Raw genomic sequence first — 16,920 nt, 5'->3', positions numbered from 1 at the left:
TTCGCCATTTACCTTTCCTGTGGCGTTTTTAACCAAAAACGCTGCTGTTCGTTTTTCTTTTCGCTCTCGCGGCTTTCCAAAAACACACAAGTCATCCAATGCTCAAAATATGCAAATTCGTCATTGTTTAGGTGAGACACGTGTTGGCTCAAGATTACTTCTAGTTGTGGATGGATAACCTTGTTGGTACGTTTCTTGTCTACAGCGCTGAAAGGATATGGCCAGTTTACGTAACTCAAATTAACGATGTAAAAAAAGTAATCCATTATTTAGAGTTAAAGTATAATAAACGGTTTTGCTTACTGATACAAGAGCGCACAGTTCCTCTGTTGTGAACAGTAGCTGCAGATCCTGTTGTTGTCCAGAGTGTCGGGGAATACCCTAGTAGTGAAGTCTGCAGTCGAACCTTCACTTGCCGTTACAGTTTTCATCAAGTAATCTGCAATCTTATGAAGCACTTACCAGCTAAACATATATTTTGGCAAAACATAAGGGTTCAAAGAAGGGTAGAATGGCAACACTTTTTTTTTGCAAGATATACGAAGGCACCTTAATCGCGACAAAATGATGCAGTCCAATAGGTCATGTATAAAACTTACTTATTATTATCAAAAAGAAATACTATTGAAAGCATTAATTATAAATGTAAAAACCTTATTTCTGAGCATTAAAACGCCAGCAATGTCGTCCCTCTTGAGAGGTACACAAGACATGTTTCCAGTCTTAAGATAAAGAAGCAAGCCGGCGGGAAGAGAATTAACCGACTCAGGTAAATTTCTTCGCTCTTTGCAGAACATTGAGTACACAGCAACCTTTAAACAAGCATACCAAGAATTTAGCTTTTGCCAAAATGAAGAAAAGTAATTATGATGGACAGAAACAAACACGTAAATCTATAAATACTAACAATTGAGACTTGAGTCACCAGAGCAAGATTCAATTAAAATATAGCATACCTGAGTTCGGTGTTCCATTGAGTTGCTATCTTTGCCAGTTTTTAACTCAAGGGGTAAAGTTGACAAACATTGCACTTTGGTTTGTGGTTCCTCGATGTGAAACTCACCGGTAACATCAATTTTTCCTTTCAAACCATAACGTGGTGACCAAACATTTTCTTCTATGTCTTGAACCTTAAAGTAAACTAGGCAACTAATTCAGATACTGTTTGTAGTATTACAGTTAAGTATGTCTAACAAACCATTCCGTCTAAACCAGCGGTTCTTAACCGGGGAGGCGCGTCCCCCTAGGGGAGCGCCAAGCAATTCTAAGGGGGGCACGAGCTCAACTTTAATATTTTAACTTTTTGCAGAGATTTTAATGGTTTCGTTTGGGTTATGCATAATTCCTACATACAAACTCTGTTTTTTGCCAACTTTAACATTAAAGCTGCAAACATTTTTCGCGCTGCACGTGAATCTTCTAATTCCCTTTTAGAAAATCCACGGTATCACCGCCCTATATTAAATTAACTTATAGATAAACGATAAAAGCTATCGCCCTTTCGGACTATTTTTCATCCATATTTTATATATGATAACAGGCTATAGCAACAGGGGGAGTCAAATTTTTTTTGCGCGAAACTATATTGTTTTTGCAATATTGCCGTTGTATTGTGTGTCATTATATCTTTTGAAACACGATGACGCAATGTCTAATATTTGCGCTGGAAACTTTTTGCGCTCGACATCATACAACTCTTACAACTTTGGAGTCAATGCCCTCGCAACACGTTTGTCAATATCAGCTCGATAAAATCAATGTGTCGAGCTCGCGCAATTTGTTGTGTGCCCAATGCGAAACGCCTCTTCGGTTGCAGTTTAGCCAATTCAACCATATAAAACTCAAAATTATTCGCGCTTCGCGCAACCAACAGACACCCTTCACTATTTTCCTGTTTTCTCAGTGATATTTAATTGCAAAATGTCTAAATATTTTCATAGGGGGGTGCAAGGCATGAGAAAATTACCAAGGGGGGCGCGGCTGAAAAAAGGTTAAGAACCACTGGTCTAAACAAAACAAAACAACAAATAATGAAATTTATGTGCAAAAAGTAAACATACATAATGATATAGACAAACCTGGGTCATTTTAATATTTGCTTTGAACCTGTGTGTTTTTTGCTTTTGTACAGTCCGCGAGTTCCATGCATTTGGGGGAAGACACATATCAAATGAAGTAGGATTTGTGAACTGGTTATATTGCATATATTTTGTAGTCCAATTCAAAATCTGCGGAATGTAGGGCTGTATACTTACAAGAACATCTGATGGAGAAACTTGCAATGTAAGCCTGAATAAAATGTACAAAATAAACCATTTATTACAAACAATAAAAGGATATTTATACTAAATGAAATTATTGTTACGAAGTTAACGTTAGGCATAGCACAACAAAACTCAAACAAGAACATTTTAATTGTTATAATTTCAAAAGTTTAGGAAAAATAAGGCGTATTGAGGCATTGCTATTTTTAATTCTTTAATTTAAAGAATAAAGTATTTATGCAAAAATACAATAAGTAGATTAGTAAATTTACTTATTTGCTGGTAAATGCCAGTCATTTAATTATTATGCTATTACACCAGCGAACTTTCCTACTAATAAATGTTTGTGAAGTTTTACTAGAATGTAATCTAGAAAAAAATATGACTATTCATGTTATATTTTTATTTTAGAATTAACAGTAACAATTAGCATCACACCTCAAATGTATTTCATTGCATAACACAATGTGGGCAAATATTGGCTTGGATGAGAGCATTTAAATTAAACTTTTCAGCAGTAGCAATACAATCTAGGCTATTAGTTTATCATGGTTTAAAAATAGACTTTTTAAATTTTATTTGGTATCCAGTGAGGCCTTTTGATTGAAAACAGAGCTTAAATAACTTTTTTTAATAGATTTTATAATACCTTTTTGTAAGTTTATACGAAAACAGGAGCCGCATGTAGTTTTTAAAAGACACAAAATCATTTATACAAAATTTTTGTAACCAAAATAATTGGCAAGTCATTTGTAATTAAATGTTTTTGAAAAACTGGGTGTCAGTATCAAATTTTAACATCTTGTAATATTAAACAGGCTACAAAAACAGTAACTTGTTGTGTTTAAACTATAATGATATATTTGTGTTCTGACTTCGTTATTTTAAATATAAGCAAATGTTTTAATAACATCTGTAGTATAACTAATTCTAGGAAAAAAGCCTTGAATTTATGACTTATGGTGAAAAATATTTGTGCAAAGATAGGCTACATTGGACAAATTTGATCTGGGGTGGCAGCCCACAGTTATTTTCAAAGACAGAAACCATGGAAAAATGTGAAGCATAATAAAACAACATGGTAGTTTGACTAGGGCAAAATTGTAAAGAAATTATGAAGCATTTATTGCTCAGGCCATAATTTTAATATTTAATTATCTATATTAGGTTGGAATAATTTTAATTTTATAGAGTGTAAGTTGCTCAAATCGCTTTGGTTAAAGAGAAATACTAAAAAATATAGAAAAAAATTCTCTCTAAGCAAAAAAATTTGGCATTCAGTAGTAATTGTGGGATTAAAATAATGACAATTCTATAACCGCGTGTGAAGTAAAGAAAACTTACAGGTGGGACTATCTTGTTACAGATTTTGTGTGCCAATTCAACAAGAACGATTAGCAAGTATGCACCGCTATTTATACATATTAAGGGAAAAAAATTCTTTGTTTTTTTGACAAAGAAATGGTCTTGCGACCCACTATTTGCAGATCACTCAAAACAATTTAACAAGGTGGGGTTGAGAAATAACCATAATTCTTAAAAAACATGTTTTTGCTAATCAATAAATAAGATTTATACAATTCAGTGTTTTTAAAGTATTAAACAAAATTCACATGTCCGTTAGATAACGTTTTTCTGAAACTATTTTCCTGGCCATTATCATAAGCTCATTCTTGGTCAGTTTTGAGTTTTGGACAAGTGCTTTTTGAAAGATTGCATGAACAATAGTTCCCACAAGCATCACCGAAGTAACTTGAGTGGAATCAGTTACCCTTTCTGTATTCTGCAAAATATGAGAAATGGTAGAAAATGTCAGTAACCTGGAATCCTACTAAGTTAGAGAAATTTTAGTCCTGCATAGACCATGTTTATATAGTGATATTGCGAAGAATGTTTTGTATATAGTAACAAGTTTTAAACAATAAATTGTGAACACAAAGATTCAAGTATAAAATAGAATGCACCTCATAATAATTTAAAGTTAGTTTTAATGAATGAGCATATCATGTTGTAAATGTCAAACTATAGAAAACTTTTTTATTCCAATAAAACGCCTACCAATTGTTTTTATAATAATTTAAACTTTACTTTAAATCTTTCATTAAGAATTGCTCTGCGCAAACATCCAAAAGAATTTGAAATTGTTGTTCCACTTATCAACAAATCTGGATGGTGGATGAGTAGGTTTTGCCTATGGTTGACATGCTTTTCAGAAACTGAGATTTCGGTAGCAGTTATATCTTCAATAAAGTTAATAGTATCACCAAGTTCAATGTTGAGATCATACCTATAATGTAATAATGCATAAACCGAAAATTTATTCAAATAAACTTGATGCTTTTGGTAAGGCACGGCTACTTGATATTATATATAGCAATACAATCCTAGCGAAAGGAATGTCCATAATTGACTTGGAAACATTTTTTCCTGTATTTATAGGTTGATGTGATGATTATCTGATTAACCTTTACACTGTCATGTCACAATCCTACTTGGTATTGTATAAACCAGCATTTTTAAACCCAGGTGACAGGACTGTTTAGTCATTAACCAATTACAATTACCCTCAATATTTGGTTTGCAGTGCAAAGTTGAGAAACACTGCTGTTTTAATTTTGTCTGCATTTGTGTATAAGCAGCAAGTATTGATGCAAGCTAATTCTAAACATGCAAAAATGCTCATTATTTTAGATGATTGTTTGTTGTTGCCTTGTTGCCAAACGCCATGCAACAAACATGGCAAACTATACAAAATCATTTTAGATTAATGCAATTTTTTCCATGAAACACATTTCTGTCTTCATAATAGAGCTAATACCATAGGACAATTTTTATCAGATTTTTTTCTTATTATGAGAATAAAATACAAATTATTGAACGTTCCTATATAACACCTGGGTGTAGACCACATCTTTAATAAGCGTGACACAACGATTCGGCACCAAACGTCAAAAGCATTATTTGGAAAATGTAGGTTAATAGCCCTACTTTTTCCAGTTTAGTTCAAGTATAATTGTAAAACGTCTTTACAATACACACTATATTTGCACTTACAACTAAATGAAACTTTTGAACAGACATACTTTAAATTGAGGCAGCTCAGCAGAATATAAAAAAAATAAACAGCCTGAACAATATAGTTTATTTTGCTTGACTTAAAGGCCTAATCGACAAATGTATTTTTATTTAAACCACTTGTTTTTCGACTTTGGTATGGAAGAAGTTGTCTAAAGAGTCGTTATTTACTGTATTTAAACATATTTTGATTGACAATAAAAATGATTAGAAAATTGAGAAATGCTGTAGTAAAGGGCCAAGCATAACTAGAGACTAGTCAAATAACTTTGTTTACCACGCTCTCTATGGAAACAATTGTGTTAGGCTTGTTGTAAATTATTGGACAACGCACAAATGACCTTCATTGAAGTGTCTGAAGCTGGTAAAGTCACCACACCCAATCCCAGAGGCATGTAAGAAAACCATGTACCACAAAACTTGAATATCTATGTAATGTATCTCTTTCAAATTCAAGAACCTACTTGAAACATTTAAACCTCTTGAATCTGAGTGATCAACTGTAGTTTATTTGTTGGTAAAATCAAAAAGTTCTATAAAAATAATACCGTATAGCAGGTGTAGCCAAGTTATGTTTGATTGCGACAGACTGAAATATGAGACTCTCAATGGACTGGTTCGGTAGAAAAGTCACAAGAACACTTATTAAACATTTTGAGCAAGCCACCAAGCGAGGTTAATTTGTTTCTTTCAAAAAACAATACACCTGTTTGGTTAATGGCTTTTCCAATTAAACATTTTGACAAAATATCCTAAGTGTATCTTAACTCTGATTTTTTTAGTTTTTTATGCTTAAATTCAACCAGTTCAAGAGCATAAGGTTTCCGGCATAAGGTTATTATTTTCTTTCGACAGTACAAGGTTATTTATTTTATCATGACATATTATGATGTAATTTTAACACTTTGCTTACAGCATTTTTCATACCTTTACCCAAACAAAAATCATTGAAACACTGGTTTGTAGTGAGGTCCCAACATTTTATGCCCAAAATGTAAGTACCACTATTACCAAAAACATTAGTTATCATACATTTCTTACAAAAATATATCTGAATAAAAAATAAACCAACAAAAACATAAATATTACCACTGATCAGCAATCTTTAAATCTAGCATATTTTGAGATGCATCATTGGAAACTCGAATACTTTTTACACTGTAGCCGTTTTCATCTCTATATTCTTTGGTGCCATATACAGTGAATCGAAGTTTGGACAAGGAATTACAGGTGCTAAAAGACAAATGATTTCAAGATATTCCAAGTAATCTTAAAAAGTGACTCAACATCTTTCAAAAAAAATCTTACCTTATTTTATTGCCTTTGCGAAACTTTTTTATAATCTTTTCATCAGGCTTAAAATTTTGCAGTGCTTTTCCCAACAAATCATCATCATCGTCATCTGCAAACAACTTTTCAAGTTCATCATCAACAACTTCAGGAAGTTTTAAAGATGTTTCATCACTTGAACTATTTTGTGACTTTATATTGGCAAGGACTGCTTGTTTGCAGAAATCAGTTGTAAGATGCATTGATCCTATGGGGTTGTCAGAATAGTCTTTGCGATAGGGTGTGTTCAGTTTCTTTTCCACATGTAAACATGTTCTTCTGTCAGAAGCCAATGAAGGGGGAGGCATAGAAGCCTTGTTACATTTAGGTATTTGTATTCCTTCTTGAGAAATTAGTTTTGCCTTTTTTTGGTTATTTTGTTTGGAGGACAAAATGGGACTTGAAGAAATGGTGTCATCAACATAGCTAGTAGGGACATCTTTGGGGCATCGATCTATATTACCAACAGTAATATCACAGGATTTTTGTTCCACATGAACAATGTTTAAATCCTGTTTAATAGTTTCCCCTTTGAAATCTTCCTTTACTTTTTTAGGCTTTAGATGTACTGAACTTGACAAAACATCAGGTTTTCTTTTTGAGCTAAAATTAGTATACAAAAAGTTATTATCAAACATAATGCGAAGTTTCTAATTTAGTTTATTTATATGGCTAACAAAAACTCATTCTATTTTTTAACACTACCTTAAGCACACCTGTTAGATTTTTGAATATTTTTGCATTCTGATTTTGGTTTCATAAACAAATCAATCTTTTCCTGCGTTAAGTTATCTTTTTTGAGCAATATTGTGTCACTGGGTTGACTTACAACAAATGACATGATGCTTCCTGTGAACAAACAAATACAATATAAAGTTTATCTAATTGTGTGCTGTACAAAGTTTACTGTTCTGTGTGCATCAAATATATGTATATGATGTAAACAATAGTGTCTCTGGTGTACACAAGTATGCATATGACAAAACATTCCTTGGGACAAATAATTAAAAAAGTTAGACATCTAATAACAGTATAAAATTTATGATAAATATTGGTGAAATTTCAATGACAAGTGTGATCTAGCCCTTCTAAAGTCCCTTTTTTATAACAGCTTACAGTTTTCTCCCCTGCCTTGGTTGCATTATTGATCAACTGATTCGGTAAGTCTGACAAAGGCTTGCTGTGTACTATGATACAGAAGCTGTTCTGTGTATATACCAGATCAGCGATCCTCAACCTATGTTAAAGTGCAACCTACTTTTAACACAATTTTACAGTGTGGTCCAAATTTTATTATTATTTTTGACTAGGCCCAACTTGGTGAAAAGTTTTTTTCTTAGGATGGACAATAAGGTGTGGCTATAAAATAATAAACACTATAAACTGTGTGATTCACTCCCAATGTGACATTGAAAATTACTATATAAAATACCTAGCTTTCTAATCGCTAAATAGGGTATTTATAGTTTTAACATCAATAATTCAAAGAATATTGGACTGATTTGCAAGTAGCCTTCTAGCAATTGCAAGTGATGAGGGAACATAGGCGCCAAACGTGGGTGTGCACTGTGCAGAGCGACGCCATGGATTTTTGGCAGGGCGTCAAACGCCCTGAAATTTGACAAAGTTACACGCGCAATTAATTTGTAAATTTCAATTCTGAAAAAAGTATTATAAAGATGCACTGCCATTAGTACAGGTCACTATAATTATGTGAGAAACTTACAGCGTGTGGAAATATCCGTTTGCACCTGCAGAGTGCAGAGTGCAGATATATTAACCAAGGTGATGAACTCGAAAAATGCGGCAATTTTTTATACTTAAATTTAAAATTTATTGATGCATCTGGTAAGTAAGATTTCCCCCTAAAGAGCCATAAATACCCTGAAACCATGAACTATGAAAGGTTGTTTTAAAAAAAATTGTCAGGTAAAATTTATTATGGGCCCACCTCAAGGGTTTAGTTTTGACACCCGTCAAAAATAATGTTGCCGATCCCAGATGTAAGTCAACCTTAAAGGCTGACGAAAGCTGACAAAATCGGCTTCAAAAAAATTCTGTCTTTGGGGATTAACCTCGTCTGGTAAAATCTGCATCAAGTTATCAACCAATCAACTGAGCTTTTTTTAAATTTGATACGCCTTATAGCACACTACTTTTTATGGGGTAACAATTCATTAATCTTAAAACACCCTGCGACGACAGGCCGCTAGGTACGATAAGAAAACGGTAATCAAAAGCAAGAAAATAAAACCACTTTATTGTTCAGTACCAATGCAGCGATTAGGCCTATGTAATAAAAATTTGCAAGCAATTCAAGAAAAATCCAGATATGCCACAAAAAAATTTGCCCTCGCTTTGCTCACCAGGTCTCCAGATATGCTACGATTTGTCCTCAAGTATAACTTAAACGCCGTTCTAATTAAGTATTATGAATAAATAAACGTGGTTGCGTAAATATTGTGTCGTTCACTGACTGACCACTTTTTTGTTATGAGTAGATCGCCACTAATGAGCTGAGTAGATCGCCACTATATATTGTCCTCCAGCATTTAGTGCGTATTTGTAATTTCGCATGACAAAATTCCAAGAGACACACCGCGTTGTTTCAATAATAACTTACGGAAGTACAAAATCTGTTTCATAAGTACTGTTGTGTTTTGGTGGTGATTATGGATAACAAAGCATTTTGGACTGATTAAATAAAAACGCCCTGGAATTTTGAATGTTCGGCGCCTATGTCAGGGAACTAACCATTTTAGTGTAAAAACATTCAAAAAACACATATTTTAAAAATATATTTGAATTATATTGAAAACTTGAAGAGGGTTAAGCAATGCAATTATTAACTACACCACTAAATAGAACGATGTTAACCTTGTTGCCCGTATCATCATTAGAAGGAAAGACATATTAAAAGACAAGTTTCCAGAAAAAAAAAATTGTGCACTCAGTGAAAGATACAACACTTATTTAGTGGGTAAGGGCTGGCGAGTGGCGAATAATCTGGGTATTAGAAAAAAAAATTATTAGTTGGATTGTCTTCTTCTGGCCATTATTAATAAAGTCCAATTACCAGTCATGCTTGTGTTTTTGTGCAAAGAAAGTTAAGGATTTGGATTTAATATACCAGATGAGTAGTGCCAATGTATAATGAGTATAAAATAACAAATCCACAATGTATGTGCCATTCAACAGATTCCCCCAAATGCTGAGTTTGCCGAAACTTAGTATAAAAAAATGACAATCCAGAGTTGTATACGTATCTCTAAATTTGTGGACATCACTTTACGTGTGAAATTTGCCTGCTTGTCAACAAGCACCACGATTTCGCTCCAAAATTTAATTTCAAGAAAATCTTTGAAGCATGATGTGGTTGTGTCTTTGCTTTTATAAAACGACAAACCAATAATTCCTATGGTACCAACAATGAAACAATAAAGTTTTTAGCCATTATAAAACGTGATAAAATAATATATCTACAATAACATTACAATATATAATATTTGAAAGCTTGTTTACTTACCTTGAGTTTTTTTTCTTTTAGAAGAAGTTAATTGCTTGCTTTTGGACAAATTTAATCTTGACATTTTTTAATTTGTATTCAAAAAGTTTGTTAGTTACATCTATTGATGTCCACATTAAACTATTGGTAACTGATATTATTTTAACACTTAAGGAGCCTTAAACATTTATGACATTTATGTACACAATTAATAATATGCTTGGATACTACATGGTTATTTCTTACAGCAAATGATTGTATGTTGCACTGAGACAGATTTGGACAATATCCAGCAAGCATCACATAAGTAATTAATGCGACTGAATATTTGTTGGCTATTTTACATAAAAATGATTGTAAACTTTCAATCAATCAGTCCAAAAAATCCCAGGGTTTTCCCTGTGCAAAATAGAATTAAAATATTTATAATCTTTCTTTTAGTAAAGTGTTGCATTCCTCACTGTGCTCTGGCTGCAACGCAACTGAAACAAATTTCTGTCACAAAAACAGCAACAATGTATGCTCTCAGAAACAATGTTAATGCTATGATTTTCAGACAGGCAAATTAAAAAAGTAAAAAGGTTTCCCAAATACAGGCTTTATTTATTACCATTTGGCGGGGGAGATTAATGTAACAAACGCCTGTAATAAGTGCAAATATATACATAAGTTATGTTAGTACACTAATCTGTAATGTAGCTTGATAATGAATTGCAAAGCCCAAAAGGTCGAGTAGATTGTCATCATCTTTTAGCAAGGGGCAAAAAACATAGAGTGGATAAAAAATCAGAGGTTTGTAGACATCTCCTGCAGCATTTAGACCACAAGGTTGATTGTTGTAAACCTGAAGAGCCTGAAGGGGCTTCAGACATGTTCTGCTGGAGTCGTTATCTATCCAAGGCTACATACCTGAACTGACTGTTGACACCTTCAACACTGCTGTACCTGTTCAACAACTGAAGGTGCTACATAATGCTCTCACTATAGAAACTTAGACTGATAACAATTTCATCATACCCTTTATAAGTGATGCTTTAATTAGTTTTCAGTCACACTAACTGAAGATGATACAAGCTGGTATTGAACCTTCTTAATCAAGATGATGTCCATCTACTCGACCTTTTTGGCTTTGCAATTCATTAAGCTACATTAGCTATAGAACGAAAAATGAATTAAATTCAAACAATGACTGTTTGAGGCAATTTCACAGATATTGTATAGTATATAGTTATATACCAAACAAATAATTGACAAAGTACAGTTTTATCGAAAATTATAGCTTTTGGTAGGTTTATTGTAATGAAAATTTTGACAATAACCTAATTACAGTGACGCATTTGTAAGCTGCTTAACATCTCCCCCGCAAAAAGTCTAAAGTTTGGAATCTGGCCTATACCGACATATTTTGTCTAAGTACGCTGCTATTTATTTATTTATTCGAAATTGTAGTTAAATTAGGTTAAAGATATTGGTGGCGCCTGATTTAGACGAATAAAACTCCTCAAACTTTAAGTATATTCAATCTACTTCTATTTGCTTTAAATCAGTTTTCTTTCATAGCAAAACACGTATGGAGACCACTCAGACAAACGCGACGAAACCACTGGGCACTGGCCAATGCCCCGGCTCCCGAATAAATATAAAACAGAAAACTTTCCCGCTAAAAATGTAGGATTTGTACTTAAACGTCTACAGTAGGATTCCAAATCCAAGCGTTTTCAGAACGCTTCCTATTGGCTGAAAATTTATGACGTCACAACATGCTCAACTATGCGGAACGGCAAGTTTTGAAGAAAGTTGCCTTGCAGTAACAAAACACGTGCGACTGGACAGCGAGATGATGGGATGTTTGAGGTTGGTAAATGTTTTTATAGTGTTTTATTGAATGACTCTAATATTGTGCGTTGCTTTTATAATTGTTTCAACGCTGTGATATTTTGTAGACCAGCGCTGATTTTTGTGCAAAAGTATGCATTTACATTTTTATTTGTTTACAGTTTTTGTACTTATTATAATAAATAAATGAAGGGCGCTGGTCAAGAATCCTACAACTATTATTAAATAGACCTACAATATTTAGGTTAGGGTGCGAGTTAGTGGGTTGGCCCAGTATTATTATATTTATTATTTAACAGTACTTGACCCACCTTAAAGCGAAACGCAAAGTCACACCCAAACCCAAATATTGTTTGTTGAGGTAGGATTCTAGACCAGCGCCGAATGAAGTTACTATTGGAGATGTCCGATACTTATTTTAGACAAAAATATCGCAATCCGAAATGTGCTTTAGCATTATAAGATGTTTACTGTTTCGAGGTATGTTAAGTTGTTAACTGACTATTTTTTTAAACCGAGTAACCAAACCAGTGGAGTGGCCACCAAGTCAGCTGACACCAGCGGGTTTTTTATTAAGCTCTTAACGTACCACATACCATAGTTTAGAAACCACTGGTTTAATGAGTGACATAGTTGCGCTATAAGTTTTACTACAGATATTTGTTATTTAAGGTAGCAACTTTATGTCTTTTTCCAGGTTAGCATTACAAATCTATTTTTCATGTAGATTAAGATTTTCCAACCGCACCCTTGAGGTAATCTTTTGCGGTCATTAGGTTTTTTGTATTTTACAAGCAGGACCTTTTGCCAGTAGCTGTATTATACCTGCTTGGCCAAGGTTCCCAGAATCGCCCTAATCAGGAAAAAGTGTTAGGTTTTTTTAGCAACAGGACCTCTCGTCAAAATGACCATATTTTACCTGCTTGAAAGATATAACCATGAATTGGCAAAAATAAGCAAATAAACAACCAACCAGGATCAGAAGTATACATGCTATAATCATGCCACAAAGCTAGGTTTTTTTAGCAACAGGACCTCTCGTCAAATTGACCATATTTTACCTGCTTGAAACATCATCCAGTTAGAAACAAACATATGCTTCATCTATAGGTGGCTGACCTACACAACTAACACAACCACTATGCACCCACTGATGACATCGGGAACATTGAAGCCATTTTGTCTCCGCATCTTTATCATCTTTACAAACCTTGCAGTTGCCTTTAACCAGATTTCCGGTTAAACATGTTCCAGCAATGGTTTCAAAGATTTCCTTGCGGTAACAATAACTTGACCTTGATTGTGTAAGGTCTTGACCAGCTGAATGTGTTTGAAACAGTGAAGCATTAAGGCCCTAAACAAACAGATCTATGCAAAAGTACTCACATGTTTAGGGATTTTCTGTTGTGCACGTTTCATGTTGTAATGCTTATTTCGATCTTTTCCTTGGTGACAATCCAATTTTGTTGTTTTACAAATTATGTAAGGCGTATTCGTTTCATCCCATCGAATCCTGCTTTTTTTTAAATCTGAGAAACGATAATTTACTATAATTGTTGTATGTTATTTTCTAAAACAGTAAATTTTATGCAAACACTAACAAATTTTCACTCTGCCATTTTTTTAACTTGCAGCTATTTTTAGGACTGAACTATTCTTAATCTGAAAACTGAATTCTTTGATTTGTCCATCTGCCGAACACCAACTCAAGCTTGATTATGTTTTCAATCAAAAACCAAGGTTGGTACTTCTATGTGTATTATGCGTGCTTATTAAATTAAATCTTCACAGTTAAAATTGACTCTAGTAATCTTCTGTTAACCTGTTACATATGCTTTGTAATGACACTTCATAACTATTTCTTGTTATTTTTTCTATGTTTTTTTTCTTCGATTGAAACTTGTTCTATGCTATAAATCCTACCAAAGCTCTTGGTGTATTGCTGAATGAACTTTGTCAGTGTTGTTGTTTCAAACACCTCTATTGCTGATTTAGCATTGTGAACAGATGAAAACCACTGAAAAATTACATTAAACACATCTAGCTGTTGAACAACCATGTAAACAATAACCAACTATTTCTTACTTTCACTGCAGAGAAACTGTTTGACAGAGAATCAGTTTCAGGTGTCAAATTTACTGAACACATCTAAAGAGAAATGGATATTTAATAGTTGTTATGGATATGTAATAGTTGTTAGGTGCAAATTAATGTTCAAATCTACTACCTCATTCTGATTTTCCAATTCTACGGTCACAGAGCTCTTCTATAAATGTTTATATATTAATATGTTGTAGAATATAGACCTAAAAATAGCATTTGTAATTTTACCTTGTTGACTTTAGGAAACTGCACAAAGCACCCTGTAACCTTTTGAAAGGTTTTATCCTCAACTTTAAAAATACCATGAATTTTTTTCTGATTTTTTTTTTGCTCGTTTATGGAAGCATTAGCAGACACCTATAAACAAGTTTTGCAATTACTAAAAGCTCCCTTAGTTATGTAATTTATTTTGTCACTTAAATGTTAGCAAAATATGAATATTTTATCTGTGTTAATGCTTAAAGCTTACCTTAAACTGTGGTAACAAAACAACATTATGGAGAGTCAATCTGGCCAATTCAGCAATATTCTGTTGATTCTTAACCATCTTTAAAGATTAATAAAGATAACTTTAATGTGATGTTAAGACAACAAATACATATCATAAAATTAATTAGGAACCTTTTGTAACATTTGTTTTGTATGTAGAATTTTGAATGGTGTTCCAGTGGGATCCCAATGAATGTTACTCTTAGTGAGATCTAAAAAAGGTATGAAATTGGACAATTTATTTATTATAAAAACATAAAACTAAAATAGGTTTTTAAAAACACTCTTGTTAAAAATGTATTTTTTAACTTATATTTAAAGTCTCTGAAGACATTTTAACATATTTGGCTGCACAAAAAGTTAGGGAATTATTATCACTAGGTAGGTATAAAATCAAAAATGTAGGAATTACCAAATGTTTTGCTATAACTGATGCAAAATTGCATATCATTTTCTTTTTCAAAGGTTTTTACTGCCACCAAGCCTTCTTCAACAGAAGAAAACCACTGAATATAAAAGGAATATTAGTTTTGCTAAACACATAGCACAAATTTTAACAAACTTACCTTGTGAAACACAGTCTCAACATTATTCTCAACCAGATCTTTCTTCTGGTTTGAGCAGGAATATTCGTGAAGATTATAAGACATTTTGCAAGCAAGGTTTTCAAGAGGAACTCAAGAAATGTTACCTATGTTTCTGTAGTAAACACGGCTTTGTGTACTTTATTAGTTAAATGTGATAGGTAAATGTTTTAAACCAACTTTTTATGTTAAGTCACCAGTTATTTGTTATAAAACCAATAATAATGTGTTCAGGTCTTCAATATCAATTTATTGATATGATATCTCAATTCTAATAAAATATTAATTTAAATTTTTTCAATCTATAAAATACCGCACTGTAAAAATATTTTATTTTTGTGTTTTACTTTCATTATTCACTAAATATAATGTTTTACTTTCGTATATTGATATAAAATAGAAGTGGCAACCCAATGTAGCATTTTTTTATAATTACATACAGTCTTTTTTTTAAGAATGTTGTTTCAAGTAGGCAAATTAACAGAATATGGAAATATATATGTAAATATGTTTATCAACAATAGTAATATTTTGGCTAGTAGATTGGCTGTTTGAAAATTTTGGAGTGAACCTGATTTACGAGTTAATAGGTTGTCAATTAAAAATTCGGGGGCTCTTTCAATTTGGTACGTAGAAAGTGAACAGTCTACAAATACCGCAATGCACATTATTTGGGTTAAGGTGTGGGTGGTTGAAGTATTATTATACTTTTGACCCGCCCTAACCAAAATAATGTGCTTTGCGGTAACCAATGATAAACAAACATGCACGTTAGGCAAGATATAGTGTGTCCTATTTAAAAATAATATTATGAAAAACTGTTCCCGTCTGATCATTTTTCTAAAAGAAACTAAATTTCCCGCCTACTACGGTACTAGGCTGCTCAGCTGATCGTCTATTACATCTAATAATTTCAACTGTGACGTCATAAATTTTCAGCCAATAGGAAGCGTTCTGAAAACGCTTGGATTTGGAATCCTACTGTAGACGTTTAAGTATCTACCCTAAAATTGTTGTACGGTTGGGCCTTTCCCTATTTTGAGAAGGTCTGTTAAGAGGAGGGTGATTACTTAAGAAGTCAAATAATTGTTGAGTCTACTAATTTATATGTTGCTGGTTCACCCATATGAGTCCTATACCATAATATACCTTAATTGACTGTTTTGAAGTTTAGAAGAACGTTTTTAAAGTGCGTTTTAGAGACGGGCTCAAAACCAAAATGTGCACATTGTGCGCACAATGTGCACTTGTTATATGTGCACTGCATTCGAAGGTGCACATTGTGCACTTGCGATATGTGCGCCAAATGGCGAATATTTGCGCCAAAGGCTTGCGATATTTGCGCCAAAGGCAAAGGTGGCTAAAAAGTTGCACACTCTGTTTTCCGTGATCACTTTTTCCACCGCGTGTGATGGTAAGGCGCTATTTGTCCGGCAGCCGATTATTATTATCGAACTTAAAAACAGACAGACAGGCAGATGTAGGATTTGTACTTTTCTTACTTACCAGAAGATAGACAGATTGTCACAAATTTAATTATTGTAGACCCTTCGTTCCGGACTAATGCGTTTGTCCGCGGGAATCGCCGTTCGGGTCAGCTAGACAGCTACCCACCGACTTGGTTTTCCCTCAGGGACAGGACTTTGTGTGAATTTCGAAGTCTCAGTTTTTTCTAGCGCTGCTGACAATTTTGTGTGCGGTTGCGTTTTGGATGGCGTTGTGTTGCATTGTCATT

The 16,920-nt window shown here is 33.4% G+C and overlaps 1 protein-coding gene and 1 long non-coding RNA gene across 5 annotated transcripts in view; one reads left to right on the top strand and one right to left on the bottom strand.

The window, feature by feature from the left end:
* The window catches only part of LOC146138054 (DNA replication ATP-dependent helicase/nuclease DNA2-like), a 29,764-nt gene extending 19,471 nt beyond the window's left edge, over positions 1-10,293 (bottom strand). The window contains exons 1-11 of the mRNA XM_083393373.1: positions 10,195-10,293; positions 7,385-7,517; positions 6,648-7,271; positions 6,429-6,572; positions 4,353-4,551; positions 3,878-4,047; positions 2,079-2,289; positions 957-1,130; positions 654-812; positions 304-446; positions 13-207 (exon numbers count right to left, since the gene is read on the bottom strand). Coding sequence (XP_083249499.1) covers positions 13-207; positions 304-446; positions 654-812; positions 957-1,130; positions 2,079-2,289; positions 3,878-4,047; positions 4,353-4,551; positions 6,429-6,572; positions 6,648-7,271; positions 7,385-7,517; positions 10,195-10,258 — 2,216 coding nt within the window. The 5' untranslated portion in view covers positions 10,259-10,293. The remainder of the gene's footprint in view (positions 1-12; positions 208-303; positions 447-653; positions 813-956; positions 1,131-2,078; positions 2,290-3,877; positions 4,048-4,352; positions 4,552-6,428; positions 6,573-6,647; positions 7,272-7,384; positions 7,518-10,194) is intronic.
* Positions 10,294-11,882: 1,589 nt separating this feature from the next.
* LOC146138053 (uncharacterized) lies at positions 11,883-15,593 on the top strand. Of its 4 annotated transcripts, none has more exons than XR_014501419.1 (5): positions 11,883-12,027; positions 13,120-13,288; positions 13,654-13,749; positions 14,761-14,822; positions 15,067-15,593. It is a non-coding gene; the product is annotated as an uncharacterized LOC146138053 (long non-coding RNA). The 4 variants fall into 4 exon arrangements; XR_014501417.1 differs by having other exon boundaries at positions 13,644-13,749; XR_014501416.1 differs by lacking the exon at positions 13,120-13,288 and having other exon boundaries at positions 11,945-12,027.
* The last annotated feature ends 1,327 nt before the right edge of the window (positions 15,594-16,920 follow it).

This window comes from Ascidiella aspersa, chromosome 7 (genome assembly GCF_963924565.1).
Source record: "Ascidiella aspersa chromosome 7, kaAscAspe10.2, whole genome shotgun sequence".
NCBI classification, from domain to species: domain Eukaryota; kingdom Metazoa; phylum Chordata; class Ascidiacea; order Phlebobranchia; family Ascidiidae; genus Ascidiella; species Ascidiella aspersa.
The sequence above is the reverse complement of the archived record's forward strand: the minus strand, read 5'-3'. Positions and strand labels throughout refer to the sequence as shown.